Here is a 21,633-nt window from a genome sequence, read left to right as displayed (position 1 = left end):
TTGGAGGGAAGAGAAGCTTTTAAATTAATTGGACATAATTATTCTTAATTTATTAACTTTATTTGATCATCCTAAATTTACAATAATGAATTGATTTATTTATTTTTCTTTTCTTTTCCGTCTTTCTCCATGTAAATTTAGTTATAATAGTAGCACATACATTGTGAATTCAAATATTATTTACATCAATCAAATTCTTTATAAGAACTATTTGTATTGATGAACTTATAAAATGAGTATTTTTATCATAAAATATATTTATTATTCCTGATTTGCTCGACTTCAATTATTATTTAAATAAGTAAAGCCTTGGTTCTAGTGAGAATGCTAATTCTACTCTGCGTGTTCATGGATTTTTAAAGAATGAAAACCTCTAAGAAATCAACGTGACAGGAATATGATGAGCAAATTGCACTCCGTTGTATATATCTGGAGTCCGTGATGGAAAAGGACGGGGAAAAGCTTGAACTTCAATTCTCAGGGGATGAATATAAGTGCAATTGAAATTCTTGGAGTGGTATATATTTTTATACTGATAAAAGACCATTTAATATTTCTCCAAGTTGGATATCTTCCTTGGATGAACTATATAGCTAAAAGAAATCATAAACTATAATAGAAAAACCTGCCTTGCCCTAACTAAGTATTTTGTAGTAGTTTCATTAGATTTTACATTACTTTTGGTATACTGAGATAGTAAACAAGAGTATAAGCTGAAACATTTTAGTATTACAAGTATAATTATTAAGTTTAAATAGAATTTTAGTCCCTATACAAAATTCATGTTTTTGAATTGGTTGTTTTTTTAAATAAGTCTTGAATTTTTTTTTAACTGTACCTATCCTTAACTTTCATTATATTACTGTTATCTCATACTTAAATACTTTTTTTATTTTGATTTATATACATAATATATTTTTTAATGTGATTTTTTTACATAATATATTTTTTTATTTTAGTTTTTATACGAAAAATATTCAAATTATAAAGATCTATGCTTATTGCTAAACATGTTAAAGAGATAAATGAAAATATAAATACATCTGTTTTTTCATTGGAGGTTGGATCCATCGTTGGAAGAAGAATTGGGCAAAAACTTAGGATACATTATGTAAAAGTAAAGGAGACTTTCTTAAAAATAAAGTCATGTACATCTAACCAGGATTATAGAAACAATTTTTTGTGCAACTCCAAGTTCAGCTATGGCCACATTATTTACAAGTAGGGAACTGCTACAAATTTGATCATGAGAGGCAGAAAAAGAGCCATGGACCGCAAGAAGACATGCTCATAGGCGACGGTCCTATATTGCCAGTTATTTGCACTGTACAAAAACACCAGCTTTTATATCTAACAGAAACTTAAAATGACAATCTAATACTATTGTTGAAAAATTTTAAAAATTGAATGGGGATGTGTGTCCCCCTTTTATTCCATGCAAGTCCATCCCTCAACATCGAAGTTAAAGCTGAACACTACTGTTTATACTCATTCCGTTCAACCAAATTAAAAGCTGAGTATTAAATCATTTGTGCTCGTTCAATCAACTAAATAAAGAAGAAAGAGAAACATTTTAAACTAAAGAATGACTGTTTACTGAAAATGGTAAATCCTTTACATGTTTCAAGATTAATATATTATATAAATAGATGTGATATGAATGAATAACAAGAATGGCATTCGTTCTTTAGATAAAATTGTGTGGTCCTTGGAGTTGGAAAGCTAATCTTTGATGAAGTCAATCTCCGCTACCTGGATGCATCATGAGTTAAGTGTAAACAACCCAATGCAAAACACCCTTCATGCAACATGTTTTTTGAGGTCACGATGCAACATTTTATTACCCTCCAAATTGTATTTACCAAAAAAAAAAAATTAATACAAACTACTCTAAATCCCATCATCTCATGTATTTTTTGGGCTTCATTAATCATTGAATTTATAAGTTAACATTAACCACAAAATATGTAGATTTATATGATTATTCTAGTTATTTTAATATGAACACTGGAAGACAAAAACTCATTTAAATCTTCATTGTAAATGAAAGGAGGCTCATATAACAATTTGTCTATTCTGCAATAAGAAATATCTGATTTGTGTTATGTATTTGTGTTTGTTTAGTAATTTACTTATTTAAATCAAATGTGTGATTTAAAAGTGATAAATAAGAATATATAATTTTATTATAAATATTTAAAGTACCCAATCATCTAGTTGAGAATGCAGAACAACGAAATTTTGCATTAAACATATTCATTTTACCTGTTCCTTAATCTTGTAATGTCCAAGTCTGACATAATTTGTGACTTTATTTTTTTCAGTGAGCTCATAAATCTTTTCCCCCATGAAACACATGTATTAATCATAAACATGAAGCAATGATCAAGTTGAGATATTCCACCAAGTAAATTTTCATCAAAGGGCATTATCTATTCCTTGAAAATACACATAAAGCCAGCCACCAAATAGAACTCATTTCCATACGATTATCGTTCTTGTTGTCTTTGAAAAATAAGCTATGAATGAAATTGAGGTATGTCTTTTATGAAAAGTTTGATGTGATGAAAGGATAAAATTGGAATCTTGTGTGACAGAGGGAATGGCAATGAAGCTGTTAGTTTTTCATTTTCTTGGGTTGTACAAAATGAATTTTATATTCCAATAGCCAACATCCCATAAATAAATAACTGCTTTTCTATCTATTATCGCAGTTAGATCAACACTATACAACTGAGATTGATGAAATTCAATAATAGCATAGCAATGTAACGGATCTTGTGGTCTTAATGAACGCCAAATTTAAGGATTAATGTTTTATCACAGACTATTCCTGAATGTGAATAGCTGCAAATAAGCAGGGGGAATGCCCGAAAGTTTCAAATGCCTTTTCCTCCAAAATAGCACACAACCACGAGCTTCCATGTATTGTAGAATTTGTTGAAGTAGTAATGTCTTAAAGGATGTGTTTAACTTCACTTAGTCAAATTTTGACAAGCCAAAAGGACAGCTGCTAGGCCATTTGATGTTAAACCCTCCAAGTCAAAGATGGATATATGCTGCAAGCAGCTTATGCTAGCAAGTGCAATGAGACCCATATCTGTTACTGAGCAATATGACAACTTTATCTGCAATTCAAATAAATCATTGCTAGTTAGTTTTATATACACTTGATGGCATATTTGACATCGCATCAACATCAAGCACCAGTGTTATGATAATAAATACTGGCATACAAAATAATCTCCAAAAGTTTTGGACTACTACGAAGAGAGCCTTGACTGTTTTAGATTTTGAGAATGTTGAGCCAATTGAATAATTCCACTATCATTGATTTTATAGCACTTTTTGATGTCCAGCATCTCAAGATGCCTACACTTGACAGCAATATTTGAGAGACCTGCTGGTGAAATTTGTGGGCACCCTTGAATTTCCAGGGTTCTTGGATTCAGGCATTTTGAAAGAGACACTAGGGGAAGTATCTGTCACGTTACTGTTATAAGCAAGGTTAATAACCTCTAGTGATGGACAGCCAAGGAAAATTGCATTAACTCCCTCATCAGTTATTCTTGAGCTCCTGTGAAATCAACCACAGTAAACTTTTAATGGGAGAGAACAAAACGAAAATTGCCAAAAAATTATAACCAAGTAAGGTAGAACCACCATCTAAAGATTCTAAGAAATGGTCAACTTAAGATGATATTGTATAATATCTGTGACTATAAGCAACCAATACTACATGCATTGCAGTTTACATTTATTCATAAATAAGTTCCATGATGCCTTTTCACTCATCTCACTTCAATAATGAGGTAAGGCATGCTGGGAAATTTCTCCTATCAAAAATTAAATTGTGTTTAAATGTTACAAAGTTGAGAGATGAGAAACCTGTAGAGATCAAGATGTTTGAGGTCTAAACAACTGCTTGCAATATGCTTCAGTCCATTATCATTTATCTTCAAACATAAGCCCAACTTCAGGCTAGAAAGTTTGGTACATCTTGAGATAGACACAAGCCCTACACAAATCAAGAAGCATAAATCATGCACTGCAGGTAAACATTATATAAGGGAAATGTGAGGTTGAAAATGCACCTTCATCATTACTTTCAGTGTCTGTGACATCTAATTCCTCCAATAAGTGGCACTGTCCAATAAACAAAAAAGCATCTCTGTGGACCAAGCTACAAGACTTCATTCTAAGGGAAGTGAGCCTTGAACATGAATTTGTTAGGCTGTATATGGATGCATGTGAATCTTGAAACAGCATGTTATGTCTAACTTCTCTGGATCTCTGTGTCTTTGCACAAGGTATGAGAGACTATCGTCAGTGACTGCAACACATTTACTCAAGTTCAATTCTTTGAGTGAGGCACACAAATTACCAATGGCTTTTAACCCTGAACTTGTACCCACACAACAATCTAGTTTAACCAATTGCAGCCTTGGAAAAGTCTGCAGACATTTTGCAAGATCAGTAGTAAGTAGTAACCTGAATATAATAAAAATGATTGACATTCAGGATACGGCAAGGTCTTTAAAATGGTTACCACAAAAATAATTTAACAGATTCAAAACTTACAACGAGGCTGTATGATAGGATAAGCTTTTCTAAGTTGTGAGCATCATTTGTAAGAAAAGTTAAGCGAAAATGACTATTGTTCTGACATTTTGACAAGATAAGCATCTGTCTTTAACAGAGAGAAGAGTTTTAATGTTCATAGGAATCCCCTGTGACTCAAAGTGCATCAATCATCTCAATTCCCACCTGGCTTGGACAAAAAGAAAAAAAAAAAGAGTACGGAATCTAACTCCCAACAAACCAGTAACTGAACTGAACATGCTGCTAATAGAAATGAGTCTTTGTATTTGTCGCTAGCTCAATACAAACTCAAATAAAAATGAGTCTTGAACGCTCCATACAAAATAATTATAAAATTCAACAGAATCTATTAAAAGAAAAATATTTTCAATCATCAAGTCCCATAGAAACTATAAAAGCAACATCTTGTGGAGAAGCTATTTTTACAAAATAAAAAAAAAACTAATTTATAATTATTTATCAAGTCATAATATAGTTAATAATAACATGATAAAATTTCTTATTTTGTTCAAATTTTTCAAGCTTTTTATACTCATTTGAAAGTAACGCCGAAGAGTATCTCTTAAGCCAATCTTAGATGCAATAAGTGTTTCTACCATTTTAAGTGTTAAGGAGAGTGTGAAAATCGAGTATCTTTCCTCTAGTATTAAAGGAAGATTAAGAGATCACAATGTAGATAGGTAATGCCAATATCTCTCTTGCAATACTTACTTGGATTAGAAATTAACTTGAGTTTAATTTTCAAAAATTAGAGATATCAAAATTTTTTAAACTATCTAATGTTTCTTTCAAGTACTTACTCAATTCAAATTTCTTATTTCCATTTAATCCAAAAATTGACTTTAACCATAACGATCATCATTTAATATCATTTTGAGATCTTGCTTCCTTACCTTTGAATTTTTCAAAAAGAGACTCCAAACAAATTTTAATTTCTCATTCAATATTATTGTCTCACTAACACTAAAAGCTTGAAAAATCAATCATATTATAAACTGCAATTTGTATCTAAATCTAACACAATAAACAATATATTTAGATTGTTAGGATTCTTTAAGTATTTATCATTTTTTCCTTATTATTATAGCCATTTCTTTTATTTTTACGCCTTAAAATTGATGACACATTTGATTAATCTTCTTTTTAATTTCAAGAATTTTTAACATATATATGTTACCTACCACATAAGATGAACTAGAAATACATAAAGTAACTTATAAAAAATCTTAAAAAACAGTAAAATTGAACACATAATCTCAATCTTTACTTGTAAGAACTTTCTTTCCCTTGTTTAACTTTCAGTATACCCAGTGGATCACAGGTTCACACAAAGCTTACTCTACAACGAGTATACTTAGGATTTTCAGAACGATTTGTGAGAATGTTCCTCACAAGGTGACTTGGTTTTGTCTCAAATGTTTTTTCCATTCTAGAATATACATATATTGATTTTTCTTTAAAAAAAAAAAAAACTCAATTAAGTTAATAAACAGTACAAAGAGACAATCTGCTTCATTTCCTTAAATTGCAGCCAATCTTAACGAAGCAGACCTACAATCTTTATTTTCACAAACATTGTCCATTAAGACATCTTCAAAGTAAAAGAAAATCAAAATTCATTTGTCGATGTAATTTGTGCTGGAATATGCTCGAGGGTTTCAATATAAGGATTTCCATGTAAACAATTTACAATCCTGACAAAACTGGCCTAAGTATACACACAAGACTTCAATAATGAGATTATCAATTAACACCTCTAAAACACTGATTATCATCTTAAAATGAATAATCCTTCAAATCAGATTTTGAGTCGCCCAATCCCATGTCTGCCATGCACTCTTCCTCGGTAAGTGGTGGGAGTTGCCTTGTCTTACGCTTCATATTGTGCTTGTGCCACTCACTCTTGTGATGTTCCCTATACAGCTTGGAGTCTTCAAAAGAAACATTACATGTGTTGCACTTATTTTGCTTTTGTTGTTGTCCATCAGTAGGCCTACTCGTAGATGAAATTGTTTGCTTTTGAAGTTTCTCATTCAATTCATGCACAGAATCAGGAGTTTCTTTGGGCCATGATGCAGGCATATCCTCAATATCATTGTATTGCTCCACATGGGTATCCCCCTCCACATAAAGAGAGTGTGCAAGAACTTCAAATCTTCCATGCATCTTATTCATAACAAAATCATGACAATCCTTATATAGACCAGGCTCCAATTCAAAAATCTGCAATCCAATCAGAGATAATACGGTAATACCAATATCCCTCAACACATTAGCAGATTCAAGATTAACCGTATAAGTATAGTAGTATACGCATTATGTAGATACACCAAACCCACACAACTTTTGGAAAGGATTATATTTTCAATAGTTAACCATAAACAAGGAATATACAGTAACAGCATTTGAAACAGGAGAATTGCTGAACAGTTATAGAAATAGACTTCCCTTTTGAAATTTTTATGGGTTATTTGATTGTGTTGGGGGTGAGATGAGAATTCCAAAAATGAAGCTGATATTGCATTGGTTAACACTAGTCTTTATTTGAGCTTATGAAAGAGGCTTGTGACTTTCTAATACGTTCTACTCACCTTATTTCAACATGCTTTACATAGAAGCCTATCAAAACAAGATATTCTTAGTTTATTTCACTTAAGTTTTAAAGTGAAGCTTATGAATAAACTCCCATATGATAAACATGTATCAAAGAAGTGTTTAACTAAGCAGTTTACCCAAACACGCACAGATAATAAGAGGGGCTCCTAAAACTAGCAACCATCGCAATACTTTTAGTTTCGCTTTCAAGAAATACATACTATAGCAAGTACAAGCAATCAGAAAATCCAGTATAGCTAAATTGAAAATGAATACAACAAGAACTTACCACAGATAACTGAGCAGAAGATCCTTCTTTGGAAATAAGTGTGGCATCCCACACACTGAGCTTTTCTAAAAGTTGGGGCACTTGATCCTCGGGAGCAGCAGCTCGTATTCTCAACGGGCACCGTTTTATAGGGAAGTGCTTTTGAAGCTCTTGAATTAACTCCAAAGCCTGTATCATGATGATCATACATAAAAACAAATCCAACCAGCTTTGAAAAATTTGCATCATCATTACAAACATTGATTGAATTGTAACAGTTAAATGAATGAGAGACCTGTTTCTTGGAGTTGCTGTGAGGATCAACGGCAAAATGGATTTCGCGCATGAGGCGTTCGATCATGCTGATAGTGTAAGGGCGCTGAGTCTCAGGATTGTAAGTCTTATGCATCACTATGGTCGCAATGTCCCTAAACTGATTCGACAGAATCGATTCCCTCTCTTTACCAGCTACCTGAAGCTCCCCTTTCTTTAAAATCTGCACCCTCAAACCAAAACAATCATAAAAACGTTATCATAAAGTTCCGATGGTATGTGTGAGGCTTACATAATTATATTACATACCTCTAAGCATATTTTGGAGTGGTCATCGGTGCCAAAAGCTGCGGTTAAATCTTTGGACTTGGCAAGAACCCCTTTGGAGACGTTGGAGTAAACGGTGTGGGACTGCAGCACTTCATCGATGTCCTTTTCCCTGTTGTTATTATAATTTTAATTTAAATGAAGAATTGGAGATTTGAGTGGATAATAAAGAGAAAGGGGGGAAGAGAGAGGTTACACGCCGGAACGCCAAGAAAGAACGGTGTTAGGGTAGCAAGCAATCTCGAAGCGCATTCCGTGCTTCTTCAGACGCACCACTGCTACGTTCGTTAGCCTCTTTTGCCCTATCGGCTGCACCAACGTCCTCGACATCTCTCTCTCTCTCTCTCTCTCTCTCTCTCTTTTTCTTGTGTTCGTTTACCTGAATGACTAATCGACGAGGGAGAAAAGAATCAAAGAAATAAAGAGAAGCGGTGGGGTACAATACGACGACGTTTTGAATTTGGGTTTTGAGTTTTGATTTTTTAATCCACCATTCCCTTTGTAACTACCAGTTCGGCTCCACGTCTGTATTAAATGCAGAATAAGCTAGCAACTTGGTTGTGGGATGACACATGAGCTCTGTAATTTCGTAAAATATTTCTTATTTAGTTTTTGTGTTCTTTCTTTAAGTTAAGAAATTTAAAGAGAACATTTTTTTTATAAAATTATTGTTAATGCACATTTATCATGATTTTTAACGTGTTTTTAGGGTAATTTTTAATAAAAAATATATTTTAATTTCTTAATTGGTGTTCTTTGGATATCAATCAACAATATTCTTGTTTTTACTTATAGTAATAGAACTATCACCTTGTTTTTTTTTTGTCGTTTTTAAACATTTGTCTAAAAAGGTGAAAATTAAAAAATATTTTCACTGTTTGCTGTACAAATATTTAAAAATAAAAAATGAAATAACAGTTTAATAATTTTAAAAAATAAAAAATAAAAACTAAATAGCCCATAATATTCTTTGGTTAAATAATTTTACAGTTGTTTATAGTTTCATTGACTATATCTAAATGAGTTTTTATATATATATATATTCAATTAGTTAAAAAAACTCAAAAAACAACAAACCTATCTAATTAATCTGAGAAAATAAATTCTCATTACATTTTCTCTAACAAGATATTTAAGTTGGAAAAAGAGATACTCTAATAAAAAAATCACTTTTGGCCAATTAATAAGCTTAATTAACAAAAAATTTAGCACATCAATTAACTTCCATGTATACATAATATAAATTAAATATTCTACAAGATTAAATCAAGTTTCTAAACTTTTAAAACTTAAGAAATCTCAGTAAAAAGATTAAATATAAACAACCCAACGCGAGACACCCTTCATGCAACATTTTTTTTGGTCATGATGCAACATTTTATTACCCTCCAAATTGTATTTACCAAAAAAAAAAAAAGAAAATACAAACTATTCTAAATCCCATCATCTCATGTATTTTCTGTGCTTCATTAAATCATTGAATTTGTAAGTTAAGACTAATTACAAAATGGGTAAATTTATATTATTATATCTAGTTATTTTAATATGAATACTGGAAGACAAAATCTCATTTAAATCTTCGTTGTAAATGAAAAGAGGCTGTATAACAATTTGAGTACTCTGTGATGAGTAATAAGTTTCTATATATATTAAAATTACAACTCATTTACAATTGAAGTAATAGACATAAAAGTCTTTCTATAATATTCAATGGTTCATTTAGAATAGGCACACAGAAGCAATTACTCCTCCACCATTTGAGAACGATACTGCAGTGGAGCATGTATCCGCCAAACCCCCAAAAGACGCGCAGATTTTCATGCTATGTAACTTTAACAATGATAAAGTCTTTTATTTTTTTCCCCATATGTAACCCTACTGTATTGCTGATTAACACGTGACATATTAACTGAAACAAAAATAATAAAATGATAAAAAAACGAAAAAAAAAAATGAAAATGTACACTAAGAAATAAGCATAAACAGAACAAAGTGAGTGCATACCTATTACTAACCTTAAAAAACATTATTGGAACCTATCATCCAACTTCTGCCTGTAAAGGGCCAAACCCTGCAATCAAGTAATAACAGTGTCAGTGCCTTGAAACCTGGTTAACAAGTTTGACAAATGAAAAATGGAATTTCATATAATAACATAATATGGCACAAATCTAATTAGTAGAAAATTGCTTCTTAATAATAGATCACAGATCCCAGAGGATGTTTGGACTAATGGACTAATGGACTTCAACTATAAAACAATTTGTGTTCAGTTACCCCCTAGCAAAGTTCAGTGTTTAATAAATAAATGTCTTTTCTTTTCTGGTATGAGAAAAAGATGAATTTTAATCAAAATTGCTTCCATGCTTATTCAGTTATTAACATTTGTAGGATCAGGATCTCTATCCATGCCAACCAACCACACTGGCTGAATCCAAAGGAAATGTTTCAATTTGGGATGTTAGCTACTATGTGTAACAACTTTCTATGAGTATTGTACATATGTTTGAAAATTTAAGAACCGTGGAAAAAGAACATTTTAGCACAAAGAAAAAGTGCTTGACATGGAAGCACAACCTGGTATTACCATTATATAAGTAATCACTTCTCAAGAATAAGTCTGTAAATTTATGCAAAGACTGTCAAGAATAATGAAACCATTTTGAAGTTTTATTCTTTCTATCTATTTCTTGTTGACTGCAAGTCTCCTTTCATCTTTTCATCATAAATAAAAACTTGTAGAATGCTGAAAAAATCATCATCTAGGCAAAGCAGAATGAAATATAAAAGGGGTATAGTTGCAAACCCCAGTATAGGCATAAACTCCAGCTTCAGTTGGTCCTATTGGACTTCCCCTCCTAACGAATCTTCCTTCTTTGAAAATATAAAGCATAGGAATTCCAGTTGACAATTCTAAACTAATCACCTGTGAAAAGGAGAAACAATAATAATACAAAGAAGACTATTGATACTATGTGAACTTCGTAGTCATGAGAATTTTGAAATCTTCAATCACCTGTTGGGAAGTTAGTTTGTCAAGGTACATGATAATGGATCTCAGAGAATTCCCATGGGCTGCAATCATAACATTCTTTCCTGATAAAAGTTGAGGTTCAATCTGCAGCATTATGTCAATGGAATCACTTCCTCCTTCAAGAGTTTTGTGTTACTATTTACTAATCAAAAATCATATATTGAGCTACATACATACTTTCTCAGAAGCCTGAAGCTACATACCCCATTAAACATAAAATATATATAAAAAAATCACTGAACAAATAATATGGAGTTATGCAGTAGAGAAGACCATCTAATGATATAGGTGTCTCTGAATATCAATTTTAACACATAACACTGACATTAATTATTATAATGATAGAACGTGCAGAATATTATAGCATAAAAGGAGAAAATGAAAACAAAAGGAAGGTAATCAAATTACTAAGATGTTTTTTAATCTTTATAAAAATGAACCATGATACAAAAATCAAAGTAACCACATACTTGGTCTCTAAAATAGGCAACTGCCCTTTGAGCACACATTTCCAAACTTTCACCATTTGGGGGAGGTATGTCATAACTCCGGCGCCACTCATGGACTTGTTCTTTCCCATATTTGTCTGCCGTTTCTTGCTTATTGAGACCTTGTAGTTCTCCATACCTGAAATGATAACAAGTATGGCCAATAGATAATATATTACACACAAGATTGAAAAGCAGGATTTGCTAACACTGAAGGTACGAAAAAAGATTACTACATTCTTTCATTCAATTGCCAGGCTGCTATGACTGGAATGGATTGCCGTTTTGTATCTTCACTAAAAACTTGACTCCATTCCCTTGCTTGTTCACTCTCATTGTGCATTATGATAGGCACCTGCAGAAACGTTGATCACTAATAACATAGAAAATGGCATTGAATACTATATTGTAGAAAATGAATATCTTTCTTCAAATAGTATAAACTACAAACTACTACACTTTTTGTAGTCTTTTCTGGACTATGGTATACTAAGCAAAGAGTTCAATTCCACTGTGTTCACAATTAAGTACTAATGGTTTAGAGCATGTCATGATGCTTATAAATATGTCCCAAACTTTCTCAAGTAAAAATTAGTGCACATGTTATGTCTCTATTGACACCTGAAAATAGTTATCCATTCATGTTACCTTCTTACGACGATGATGTGTCATGGCAAGCATGGCTGTCATTTGTGCACGAATCAAAGCAGATGTAAATATGAGATCGACAGGAATACTGCTAATTCTTTTCCCAGCTTCAATTGCTTCATCTATGCCCTTCTTGCTCAGTGGCACATCAACACAACCTGTGAACAAGTTCTTCTCATTCCACAAGGACTCACCGTGTCGAATAAGGATCAAAGCAGCTTCATCTGAGTAGCAATAAGTTAAATATTGCAGTTAGACAACATCCATTGTATACAACTTTAACTTCTAGAATGTGGCAATCACCTAAGAGTGGTGAATCCAACTTCGAGAAGCAATCCTTTTGAACATGCTTTGACACAGAAATATGTTTGTCTTACTTGATTTCTTGTGAATGTCTCTGTCCCTAGTTTTGCTTCTTGAAGGGGATGACACTGTCTCAATCACTGATGTTTGAGAAGCTGAAGATTGAATTACACTACAAACCCGCCTTGAAAGGCAGTTACTGCTGATAAAATCCTTGGTCACCAGTTTTACTATATTGTTCTTCAGCTTTTTCTGATGATTAAAATTGTTCAAATAAGAATGGGATTGAAAAGCCCCATTAGCCTGGTAAGATATTCCAGCAGCCATTCTCTTAAGACTGAAAACAAACAATTGCATAAGAAAAAATCACTTATTGCTTGTGAATTCATAATCAAGACATGGGGTGCCTCATGCTTGTTGAGATTTATTTGTCCATTTAAGTATCAGGATATACCCTTAATGTTTGAACCAATGAAACAAGAAACTCATACAAGCGTAGAAGACATTGATAAATGATGCCAAGTAAGTAACAGGAAAAAAAAAACTTGGGAAAATTAAAACATTTCCTACTCTTAATAGAAATTGCAGATCTATGAAGATGAATACAAAAATCAAGATGAGCCCAGAAAAGACACATATTGGGAGAGGGAAAACAACAAAAAAGTTAAAAAAAAGCAATGAAAATATTATCTTCTTAAAATGAAAGTGATTCAGAGTACCTGTAGCAAATAGCCAAAGGAAACAACTAGACGAATATTACTATACTTTATGTGTGCATGTGAAAGTGAAAAGCGTATAATACTATATAGTTTATAAATAGGAAGAAATAATAGTAGGCGATGAAATCGAGGCAATGCAGAGTTTGTGATTAAAGAAGCTACTGTATGCACTCCAACCAACTAACTTTGGAAAGGATAATATGTCGATTAATGAGAGGTAAAAGGATTCAATATTAGTATTTTTTTAGTGTAACTCAAACTTGAATTGCAGAAGAGGCAATCTAATTCCTAAATGACACAGAACTAGCTGTATGATTTGTTTTTTGGTACTCAAATGTCACCTTTAAACAGCATACGACAATATATGTAGTTCGATAAAAACTAGGAATGCTGCCACAATTCGAAAGCACAATAATCCACGATTTATAACCACATTGCCAACCTACCAGTTCTGCTCCACGTCTGTATTAAATGCAGAATGGGCTACCAACTTGGTTGTGAGCTGTTTAGTTTGGTAAAATATTTATTACTATTGTTTTTGTTTTTATATTAAAAAAATGTTAAGAAATTTAAAGAGAATATTTTTTACAAAAATATTAGAAGAATACTAACAGTACACTCTTTATCATACTTTCAGAACGTTAGCACCGCACTTTCAATAACATAATCTTTATTGTTGACTAAAATTTATTAAAAATTTCATAAATTTTATTCTTTTTTACTTTTAGATTAATATTTTTTTATATTTTTATAATTTTTAATAAATTTTAATTAATAATAAGGAGTACATAGAGAGAATGTGTAGTTAATATTCTTTAAAATATTATTAATACACATTTATCATGATTTTTACCGTATTTTTATTATAATTTTAATAAAAATTTATCTTTTAATTTCTTAATAAGTGTTCTTAGGATATTAATTTACAATCCTATTGTTTTTACTTATAAAACTATTACCTTATTTTATTTTGTTTGTTGTTTCTAAAAATTTGTGTAAAAAGGTGAAAATAAAAAAATATTTTTTGTAAATATTTAAAAATAAAAAAAATTAAACAGCTCATAATATGCTATGGCTAAGTAATTTTGCAGTTGCTTATAGTTTTATTGACCATCCAAATGAGGTTTTAAAACTTAAGACATCTCAATAAAAATGTTATAATTACTAAAAGTTTGAAATATATATATATATATATATATATATATATATATATTTTAAAGGTGGAGCAAGAGAAATACAAATTTCTTCAACTTAAATACAATCAGAGTGAATAAAATATAATTATAAGGATTAGTTTTATAAATTGCAAATATAGAGGTTATAAAGTTTTTTTTTTTTAATTCTTTTATGTTTTTGGCTTGCCTCTTTATGTTTTAAATATTTAGCAAAACTTGAAAATATCATTTTAGAATGATATAATATTATTCTTTTGAAGGATGTCATTTTGCAAATGTAAATTTAAAAGGACGAGTCTTTTTCAACGATTACTTATCTTTACAAAGCTCAACGCACTTTAATTTTGAATTACCTATCATATAAATTATAAACTAAAACAAAAACTAATATGTTTGACTTTCTTGCAATCCTAATTATTTAAATCAACATCTGCTTATAATAACCGTAATGATAAGCTTTAATTATTTACAAACTTTACGTATTTCATTTCAATGAAATTAAAGTCACTATTGTAATAAAAAAAATTAAAGTCAGTAATACAAATTATACTAGTTGAGTTAATTTTTTTATCAAGATTTTTTTGAATCACAATGCCGATAATTTATTAAATGAGATTCAACATATATATATATATATATATATATATATATATATATATATATATATAAAATTCTTCTGCTATTTGATAGAGTAAGTATTAAATAAAAAAAGTATGTATTTTATCATCTTAAAAATTTTTAATAATTTTTTTATTTTTTAATTAGAAGAATTTGTAGAAATATAAATTAGAATGATTTATAATTGTTATCTTTCCTATACCACATGTATTGAAAGTAGTTTTGTTCAAACAGAACCAAATAGGAAACTAGTTGCATTCATTAAGACTTTAACTAAAGTCATATGTTAAATTAAAACAATCTCATGCTAGTTGATACACTTGTTTTGTGGTAGAATTATTATTCTTTAATACATTTTTAACATATTTTCTGTCATTAATTTATTTTTTAAAAAAGTAAAAATACTTATCTTGTAAATTGACATCTTTTTAAAGATTATTTTAAATTTTTCATAAATTAACAAATTATAAAAAAAAATATTGAAAAATATGTTTAAAAGAGTATATTACTAATATTTCTCTTCTTTTAAATTTTATATAGATACACAAATTTAGTTGATAGAATAGTAAAAAAATGTAGCACATTTACATCCTACCACACACTTGCTCTCATCCTTCATCTTCTTTCTTCGTCATATAACTTTATCTAAAGTCTTTATAACAAATAAAATTATATATATATGGTATGAAATTGTTTAGTTTAATTTTTGTAAAATTGTTAATTTAATTCTCATAAATTTGATTATTTTTAAATAATTGTCATCAACACTTAATAATAACCTGACATATATTTAAATATGAATCTAGCAACCTTTATGAGGTATTATATAACGTATATCATTAATATGAGAAAATAAGAGTCATTTAAAAAAAAAGTTGTAAGATTAAAATCAATAAAAAAAAATTGGTAAACAAAATAAACTTTTATCATATGATAAAAATATCAATCATCAACTTTTATATATAAATTATAAGTACTTAATTTTTAGACGAGAGCATTTTAAAAGTATTATCATACAAAATTATTTTTAAATATATTTTTTTATTATCATAATAAGTAATTTTTTTTCTATATTATGTATTTATTTTTTAATTTAATATTAATTTAACATTAACAATTTCATACTTTTAAAATTTCTTTAATATAATAGAATATTAATTATTATTTTTACAATATTTAATTTTTAATTTTATTTGAAAAATTAATTTAATTTAATGATATCCATTTAATACACGAAAAGATTAAAAGTTTTATCCATAAAATATATATAGTAAGTTTCGAATATGATAATAAACAAGAATTGTGCTGTTCTTATTTTATATTGATGCACTCTACTTAATCAAAAAATTATTTAGAGCAACCCTTCGTGATGTTTTAGGGGCACAAAGAGACGATGTGAAACGACCCATGAAAATTGTGGCCCCTTCCCTCTCTGTGCCTCTCCCTTATTCAACTCTCAATATTTTGTTAATTGGTTTTAATTTATTTTAAATTTCAATACTTAAAAGGATGGAAACAGTTATCATAATAAACGTTTTCAACTTTAACATCACTCATCAATGCCACCACCAGTTGGGTGACGCATAAAGGGCTACGTGCAAATCTGATGCTAAGTTCTTTCAAGTTCAAATCACTTTTCCACTCTCACTTAATTTTAACTCATTTTTTATACGTTTTATCAGTTTAAAATTATAAAATTTAATAATTTCCTTTACATATCTCTTTATTTTAGAGTAGTACTAACCTGCTTTAAAGGAGACAAAAATAAACCCTTATAACTATCATATCATACTAGATTTAGTTTTAAGTTATAAAATAAAACCAGTTTCTAACTTCATAAATTTAGGCTTGTTTATTTTCTGTTTTTTTTATAAAAAATTCTCTTTTTAAAAATTAAAAAAATAAAACTTATTTGTTAAGACGAGTTCTTAAAAATTATTTTTAATTTTTAATTTTTAAAACTCAAAAACAAGAATAACTTTAAGAAATTTTGAATTTTTTTTCATTTTCTCATCTTAAAAAATAATTTTAAAAATAGTGTGTTTGATTTCTATTTTAAAATAATTTTTTATTTTTTAAAATAAAATTTAGTACAAATTTATATTAGATTTTATTTTAAAAAATAGAAAATTAGTTCTAAAAGTGAAATCAAACATTTTCTAAGTATCTGTTTGATTTTAAGAAATATTTCATGTTTTTATTTTCTATTTTTATTTTTTAAAATAGTTTTTATTTTTAATTTTTAAGATTTAAAGAAATATTTTGTTTGACTTTTTATTATTCTGTTTCAAAAAACAGTAACAAAACAAATAAAAAAAAAATACATACCAAGCCTTGCAAAAATAATGAAAGTAAGAATTTTATTATTATGTTTCGTGAAAAAAAATATATGGGAGAAAATAAAAAAAAGGGAAGAAGAGAATGAACAAATGTGAAGTAAGGGAAAATTACCTGCAACAAGTACCAACTGAGCGAGAAAGAAAAAAAAATGCGCCTTAAATAAAAAAGACAAAATACAAAATATAACAAGAAGTATAAATTAGTCAACATAACAGAGTCTAATTAAAATTATATGATATTTATAATGATGATATCGTACATTCATTTTTCTTGTTTTTAAGCATTTTTATTTTCAAAAAATATTAAAAATAAGTTTTTTTTATTTTAAAATTTGAGCTAGATTTTAAAAATATTTTTAAGAAAAATATTTTTTAAAATTCAACTAAACATATTTTCTCTTCTCATTAAAAAAAATGAGCAAAGTAAATTTAGTCTAAACTAATAGACAAGTTTTATTTTTATTTTTTCCTAAAAATCAATTTTTAGAATTATTTTAAAATGTAATTTAAAAAAATTAAAAACTAAAACAAAAAAGCTCCAATTAATATCAAAGATCCAAATTTAAGTTCAAAATATATAAATCACTTGAAAATTACAAAAAAAAATTATATATATAAATCACTGATTACATATTTAAGTTTGTTTATAAAATAAAAGTTGAGAATCAGAAGAATAAGAATAAGTGAGTTTGATGAGAGCCCACAACTTGATCTATTTAACACTTGATTTATCCTGACTTGTTCATTGAAAAGCTAAATTTGAACCTTCTAAAAATCTTATTAAACTAAATAATCTAGATTTTAGGTTTTCAAAATAGACTACTAATCCTATTAGGTCGATTGATTACACATACACACAACTTTTAAACCCTAAAGCCTATCAAAATAGCGAACAAACCCATATAGAGAGTTTTTGTTTTCGGCTTGGTCTTTGATGTTTGAACAATTTGTATCCTAGAATAAAATAAGATTAACAAATTTAAAACCAGAATAGCTGGGTGTCCAATCCGTCGCCCTAAATATTAATGTAACACTCCAACAAGGCTGAATTAGGTACTTTAATTAGAAACATGATAAATTTCAGTAAAATTATTTCCCATAATGGAACTCTTGAGAGTGCCTAAAATCTTTGCGCAACCAGACGCAACCCTAGTCTTCATGAAACCCATATTATTGACAAATCTTTCATTGGTTGCAATACCATTGAAGCGATTGAGAATAATACGTGATTGGTCACGGCCTGGGGTGGCTTCTTTGCAGTCATGTAATGGGTTGCTTACAAGCCTAACGTCACAAATCTGATTTGCTTGTTTCTCGTCCACCAAGATCGAATATGATCCTGAAGAATCACTCTCAGCCTTCTTGTTGAATACAATTTCATTTGTGATCCTATCCTTGCATTGCAGATTAACCTCGGCACCTAGGGAGCAACATTAGAGAAAATGTGTCACAAGGAACTTAAAATTCACCATTTCCCTAAAATTGAGGATTAAACATGCCATGATATCTTGTAAATTTTCACTTTCATTTTCTAAAGGGAACTCCAATTTGATGCTAAATGTCAATTTACTGCGCACTTACAAGATGAATTAGTTGAAATGCACGTATTAATCAATAAATGATATTTTTTACATATAAAATTCATTACTAATTCTTCATAAATTATATTTTAAAATAAATTGTATTAAATAAGTAATTAAATAAATAAATATCTAAATTTACACTGCATAATAGATCACTTAATATCTACAATTATATAACTAGTATAGGTTAAGCATAAAATATATTTTGTTACATGCGACAGCCAAACCAAATATTTAGGAATGAAATTCAAATTAAAAAAAAAGCATTTTATTTAAAGAAGTAGATCTGATATTTGGCAACAAATAACCCTACAATTTCTTTTCCCATTTTTGAGGTGTAATTTAAAAGTGAATTAAGGTTTTGTATTCATCACCGCAATTGCAATCGTAATATAATAAAGTTTATGAACTTTCAACAACATTGAAATGAATGTTAGAAAGGAAGTGAATGGAAAGGAAATGTGACAAGAGCGTGCAGTGAGTTACTAATATTAACAAGATCGAAGGGCATTTACCAGCAATGTAGGTGGTGGCAGGAGTCTCAAAACCAACACGACAAGGATCACAATACACGCGACCTTTAACATTGAAAGGGTTCTTAATAGGGCGTATTGCTGAAACAATCGTCGAATGAATACATAGAACTAATAAAATGGCTATTTTGACGATCATCTTCTTAATCTTGAAGATAAACACAAAAGATTTATGTTAAAATGAAAAATGGCAAACAAGAACTGTAATGAATGTCAATGTAAGAGAGTTGGGGTATGTATGTGTAAGAATGTTGGGGCTTGAGGGGTGTGTGATCAACACTAAACTATGTATGTATTGAGCGCCGAGAGTCGCATATCCTCAGCAAACATCACGCAACTTTATACTCATTTGAGCGTACCAAGAGCATGTTGAATGCGAAATTCAAACTTGCCACGTCACGATAATAACTTGAATGCATGCATGGCCAAATCAAAACTGTTATTATTCTCCGAATTTATATGTATTTTTCGACAAGGTGTGTGTGAGTTGTATCTAGGCTTGGTCATGGTTTAAGCATAAAAACTGAACTAAATATATGGTTTGACTGAATTGAACTAAATTTCTTTTAATTTGCTTGAATTGGGCCAAATCAATTCTTTAACTAGTTTGGTTCAAGAAATTGATTTTAAAGTGAGACTAGAAACTTTATCATAAAAGGCATTATTATAATATGAAAAAAATGATTAAATGACTTTCATTTTCTCTCTTTTTATTCTGTTTACACAATTTAAACAATAGTATTATATATATTTAAATTTAAATATAAATTACAAACAAAAATTAAATAAGAATTATAAGTACAAAAGATTATATAAAAGAATTCATTACATAAATTTATCTGAGTTATAAGTACGTTTGCACTAGAAAAGTGTGATGGCTAAATCTAGTCTTCAAATTTAAACTGAATAAAAATATTTACCATAAATTTGTTGTAATTTTTCAATTGAATTTGCAAGAAACAAATTATTGTAAATATAACTACTAAAAAATAAAAATTTTACTGTATGATGAATTTCCAGACTTAGTAGTCTCAGTATACAATATCATAAAGTAATAGTCGAAGGACCCATTACACTAACTTAATCTAAAGAAGATATCTGGCAGTGGTGCTCAAATTCAAGGATTTATGTTGACTTTCTATTCTGTAAAATAAAGTACAACATAAATAGAGAGGCACACAACAGGAGGGGGTGTGATTCCATTTATTATTTAAAGGAGACTAGTGATAATAATTAAGTTGACCGCGAATATTTTAACAAATAGAACATACTATTCAATTTTGACAGTAGTTCAAATAAATTTTATATATATATATATATATATGCAATAAATACATGCAGGATCTAACTTTTTAAAATAATGATCCATAGATTAGTGAATAAATGGAAGTTCAAAATTGAAGTTTTACCTATCTCCACTTTTATGTCATATTCGATGAAAATAACCTTTTACATATCTAAATAAATGTAGAATAAAAATATCATGTAATCTAATAATCGACTTACTGAAAAATTTGGACTTAGCTCACTCCAAAAATGTATAAAAAAAAAGATTATCTTAATTCTTATAAAAAAAATATTTTGGTTAATATGGAAAATTTTAACACAGACCTCTCACACAAATATTTAGTGTATAAAATTTATAGGACTAAACATATGCACTGGTTATCCAAAGGACTGAATATCTATGGTAATCCAACATTTAAATTGGATAAACTTCAAGATTATGTTAAAAAATTTGAGTATAATTTACTTTCAAACTGTATAGTTCTCTTTTACAATAAAGTGTAATTCACATGTAAACATAAATTGGTATAATAAAATTTGATTATTATTAATTTTTAAAATTTGAAAATAATTTTAAAGTTATCATTTTTTAAAAAACTTATATCATATTATTTTCAATTAAAAATAAAAAGCAGCCAAGTTGAAATATATAATTACTAAACTCAGCATGTGATTTGTTAGAGCTGCCGGATTTTGATTCCACTTCTCCGTTTTCTAGACGGTTTTGTACAAATCCACACAGGTTTGAATTTATGAATATTTTTATCACTTATTAATTATATCTTTAAATATGTATTATAAGGATATTTTCTGTTCATTTTAGCGAAATTTTATTATTATT

At 29.1% G+C, this 21,633-nt stretch overlaps 3 protein-coding genes across 4 annotated transcripts; all 3 read right to left on the bottom strand.

The window, feature by feature from the left end:
• Positions 1-6,204: 6,204 nt before the first annotated feature.
• LOC113847383 (ribosome maturation protein SBDS-like) lies at positions 6,205-8,460 on the bottom strand. The gene is made up of 5 exons (XM_027476465.1): positions 8,262-8,460; positions 8,048-8,177; positions 7,761-7,961; positions 7,487-7,654; positions 6,205-6,825 (listed from the first exon to the last, which is right to left on the bottom strand). Exons 1-5 carry the CDS (start codon positions 8,393-8,395, stop codon positions 6,379-6,381), a joined length of 1,080 nt encoding a protein of 359 aa, XP_027332266.1. The 5' UTR covers positions 8,396-8,460; the 3' UTR covers positions 6,205-6,378.
• A 1,400-nt stretch (positions 8,461-9,860) lies between these two features.
• Positions 9,861-13,314, bottom strand: LOC113848116 (2,3-bisphosphoglycerate-dependent phosphoglycerate mutase-like). Of its 2 annotated transcripts, XM_027477503.1 has the most exons (9): positions 13,258-13,314; positions 12,613-12,875; positions 12,236-12,459; positions 11,824-11,942; positions 11,570-11,726; positions 11,082-11,183; positions 10,872-10,991; positions 10,081-10,136; positions 9,861-9,974 (listed from the first exon to the last, which is right to left on the bottom strand). In XM_027477503.1, exons 2-8 carry the CDS (start codon positions 12,863-12,865, stop codon positions 10,092-10,094), a joined length of 1,020 nt encoding a protein of 339 aa, XP_027333304.1. In that variant the 5' UTR covers positions 12,866-12,875; positions 13,258-13,314; the 3' UTR covers positions 9,861-9,974; positions 10,081-10,091. The 2 variants fall into 2 exon arrangements, with proteins under 2 accessions (XP_027333304.1, XP_027333305.1); XM_027477504.1 differs by lacking the exon at positions 13,258-13,314 and having other exon boundaries at positions 9,884-9,974; positions 10,868-10,991; positions 12,613-12,870.
• Positions 13,315-18,447: 5,133 nt separating this feature from the next.
• Positions 18,448-19,644, bottom strand: LOC113874351 (protein DOWNSTREAM OF FLC-like). The gene is made up of 2 exons (XM_027512578.1): positions 19,488-19,644; positions 18,448-18,809 (listed from the first exon to the last, which is right to left on the bottom strand). Exons 1-2 carry the CDS (start codon positions 19,642-19,644, stop codon positions 18,448-18,450), a joined length of 519 nt encoding a protein of 172 aa, XP_027368379.1.
• Positions 19,645-21,633: the final 1,989 nt, after the last annotated feature.

This window comes from Abrus precatorius, unplaced genomic scaffold (genome assembly GCF_003935025.1).
Source record: "Abrus precatorius isolate BTA unplaced genomic scaffold, Abrus_2018 Scaffold8, whole genome shotgun sequence".
Taxonomy (NCBI): domain Eukaryota; kingdom Viridiplantae; phylum Streptophyta; class Magnoliopsida; order Fabales; family Fabaceae; genus Abrus; species Abrus precatorius.
This window is presented reverse-complemented; position numbering and strand designations above follow the sequence as displayed.

Coding starts and splice junctions, on each gene's coding strand:
- LOC113848116 (XM_027477503.1), bottom strand. CDS start 12,865: ATGGCTGCTGGAATATCTTACCAGGCTAATGGGGCTTTTCAATCCCAT. Junction 11,943..12,235: donor CACATCATCGTCGTAAGAAG/GTAACATGAATG, acceptor ACGTTTCTGCAG/GTGCCTATCATAATGCACAA. Junction 11,184..11,569: donor TTGCCTATTTTAGAGACCAA/GTATGTGGTTAC, acceptor ATAATGCTGCAG/ATTGAACCTCAACTTTTATC.
- LOC113847383 (XM_027476465.1), bottom strand. CDS start 8,395: ATGTCGAGGACGTTGGTGCAGCCGATAGGGCAAAAGAGGCTAACGAAC. Junction 8,178..8,261: donor CTTTCTTGGCGTTCCGGCGT/GTAACCTCTCTC, acceptor TAATAACAACAG/GGAAAAGGACATCGATGAAG. Junction 7,655..7,760: donor ACAGCAACTCCAAGAAACAG/GTCTCTCATTCA, acceptor ATCATGATACAG/GCTTTGGAGTTAATTCAAGA.
- LOC113874351 (XM_027512578.1), bottom strand. CDS start 19,644: ATGATCGTCAAAATAGCCATTTTATTAGTTCTATGTATTCATTCGACG. Junction 18,810..19,487: donor TGCCACCACCTACATTGCTG/GTAAATGCCCTT, acceptor GTTGCTCCCTAG/GTGCCGAGGTTAATCTGCAA.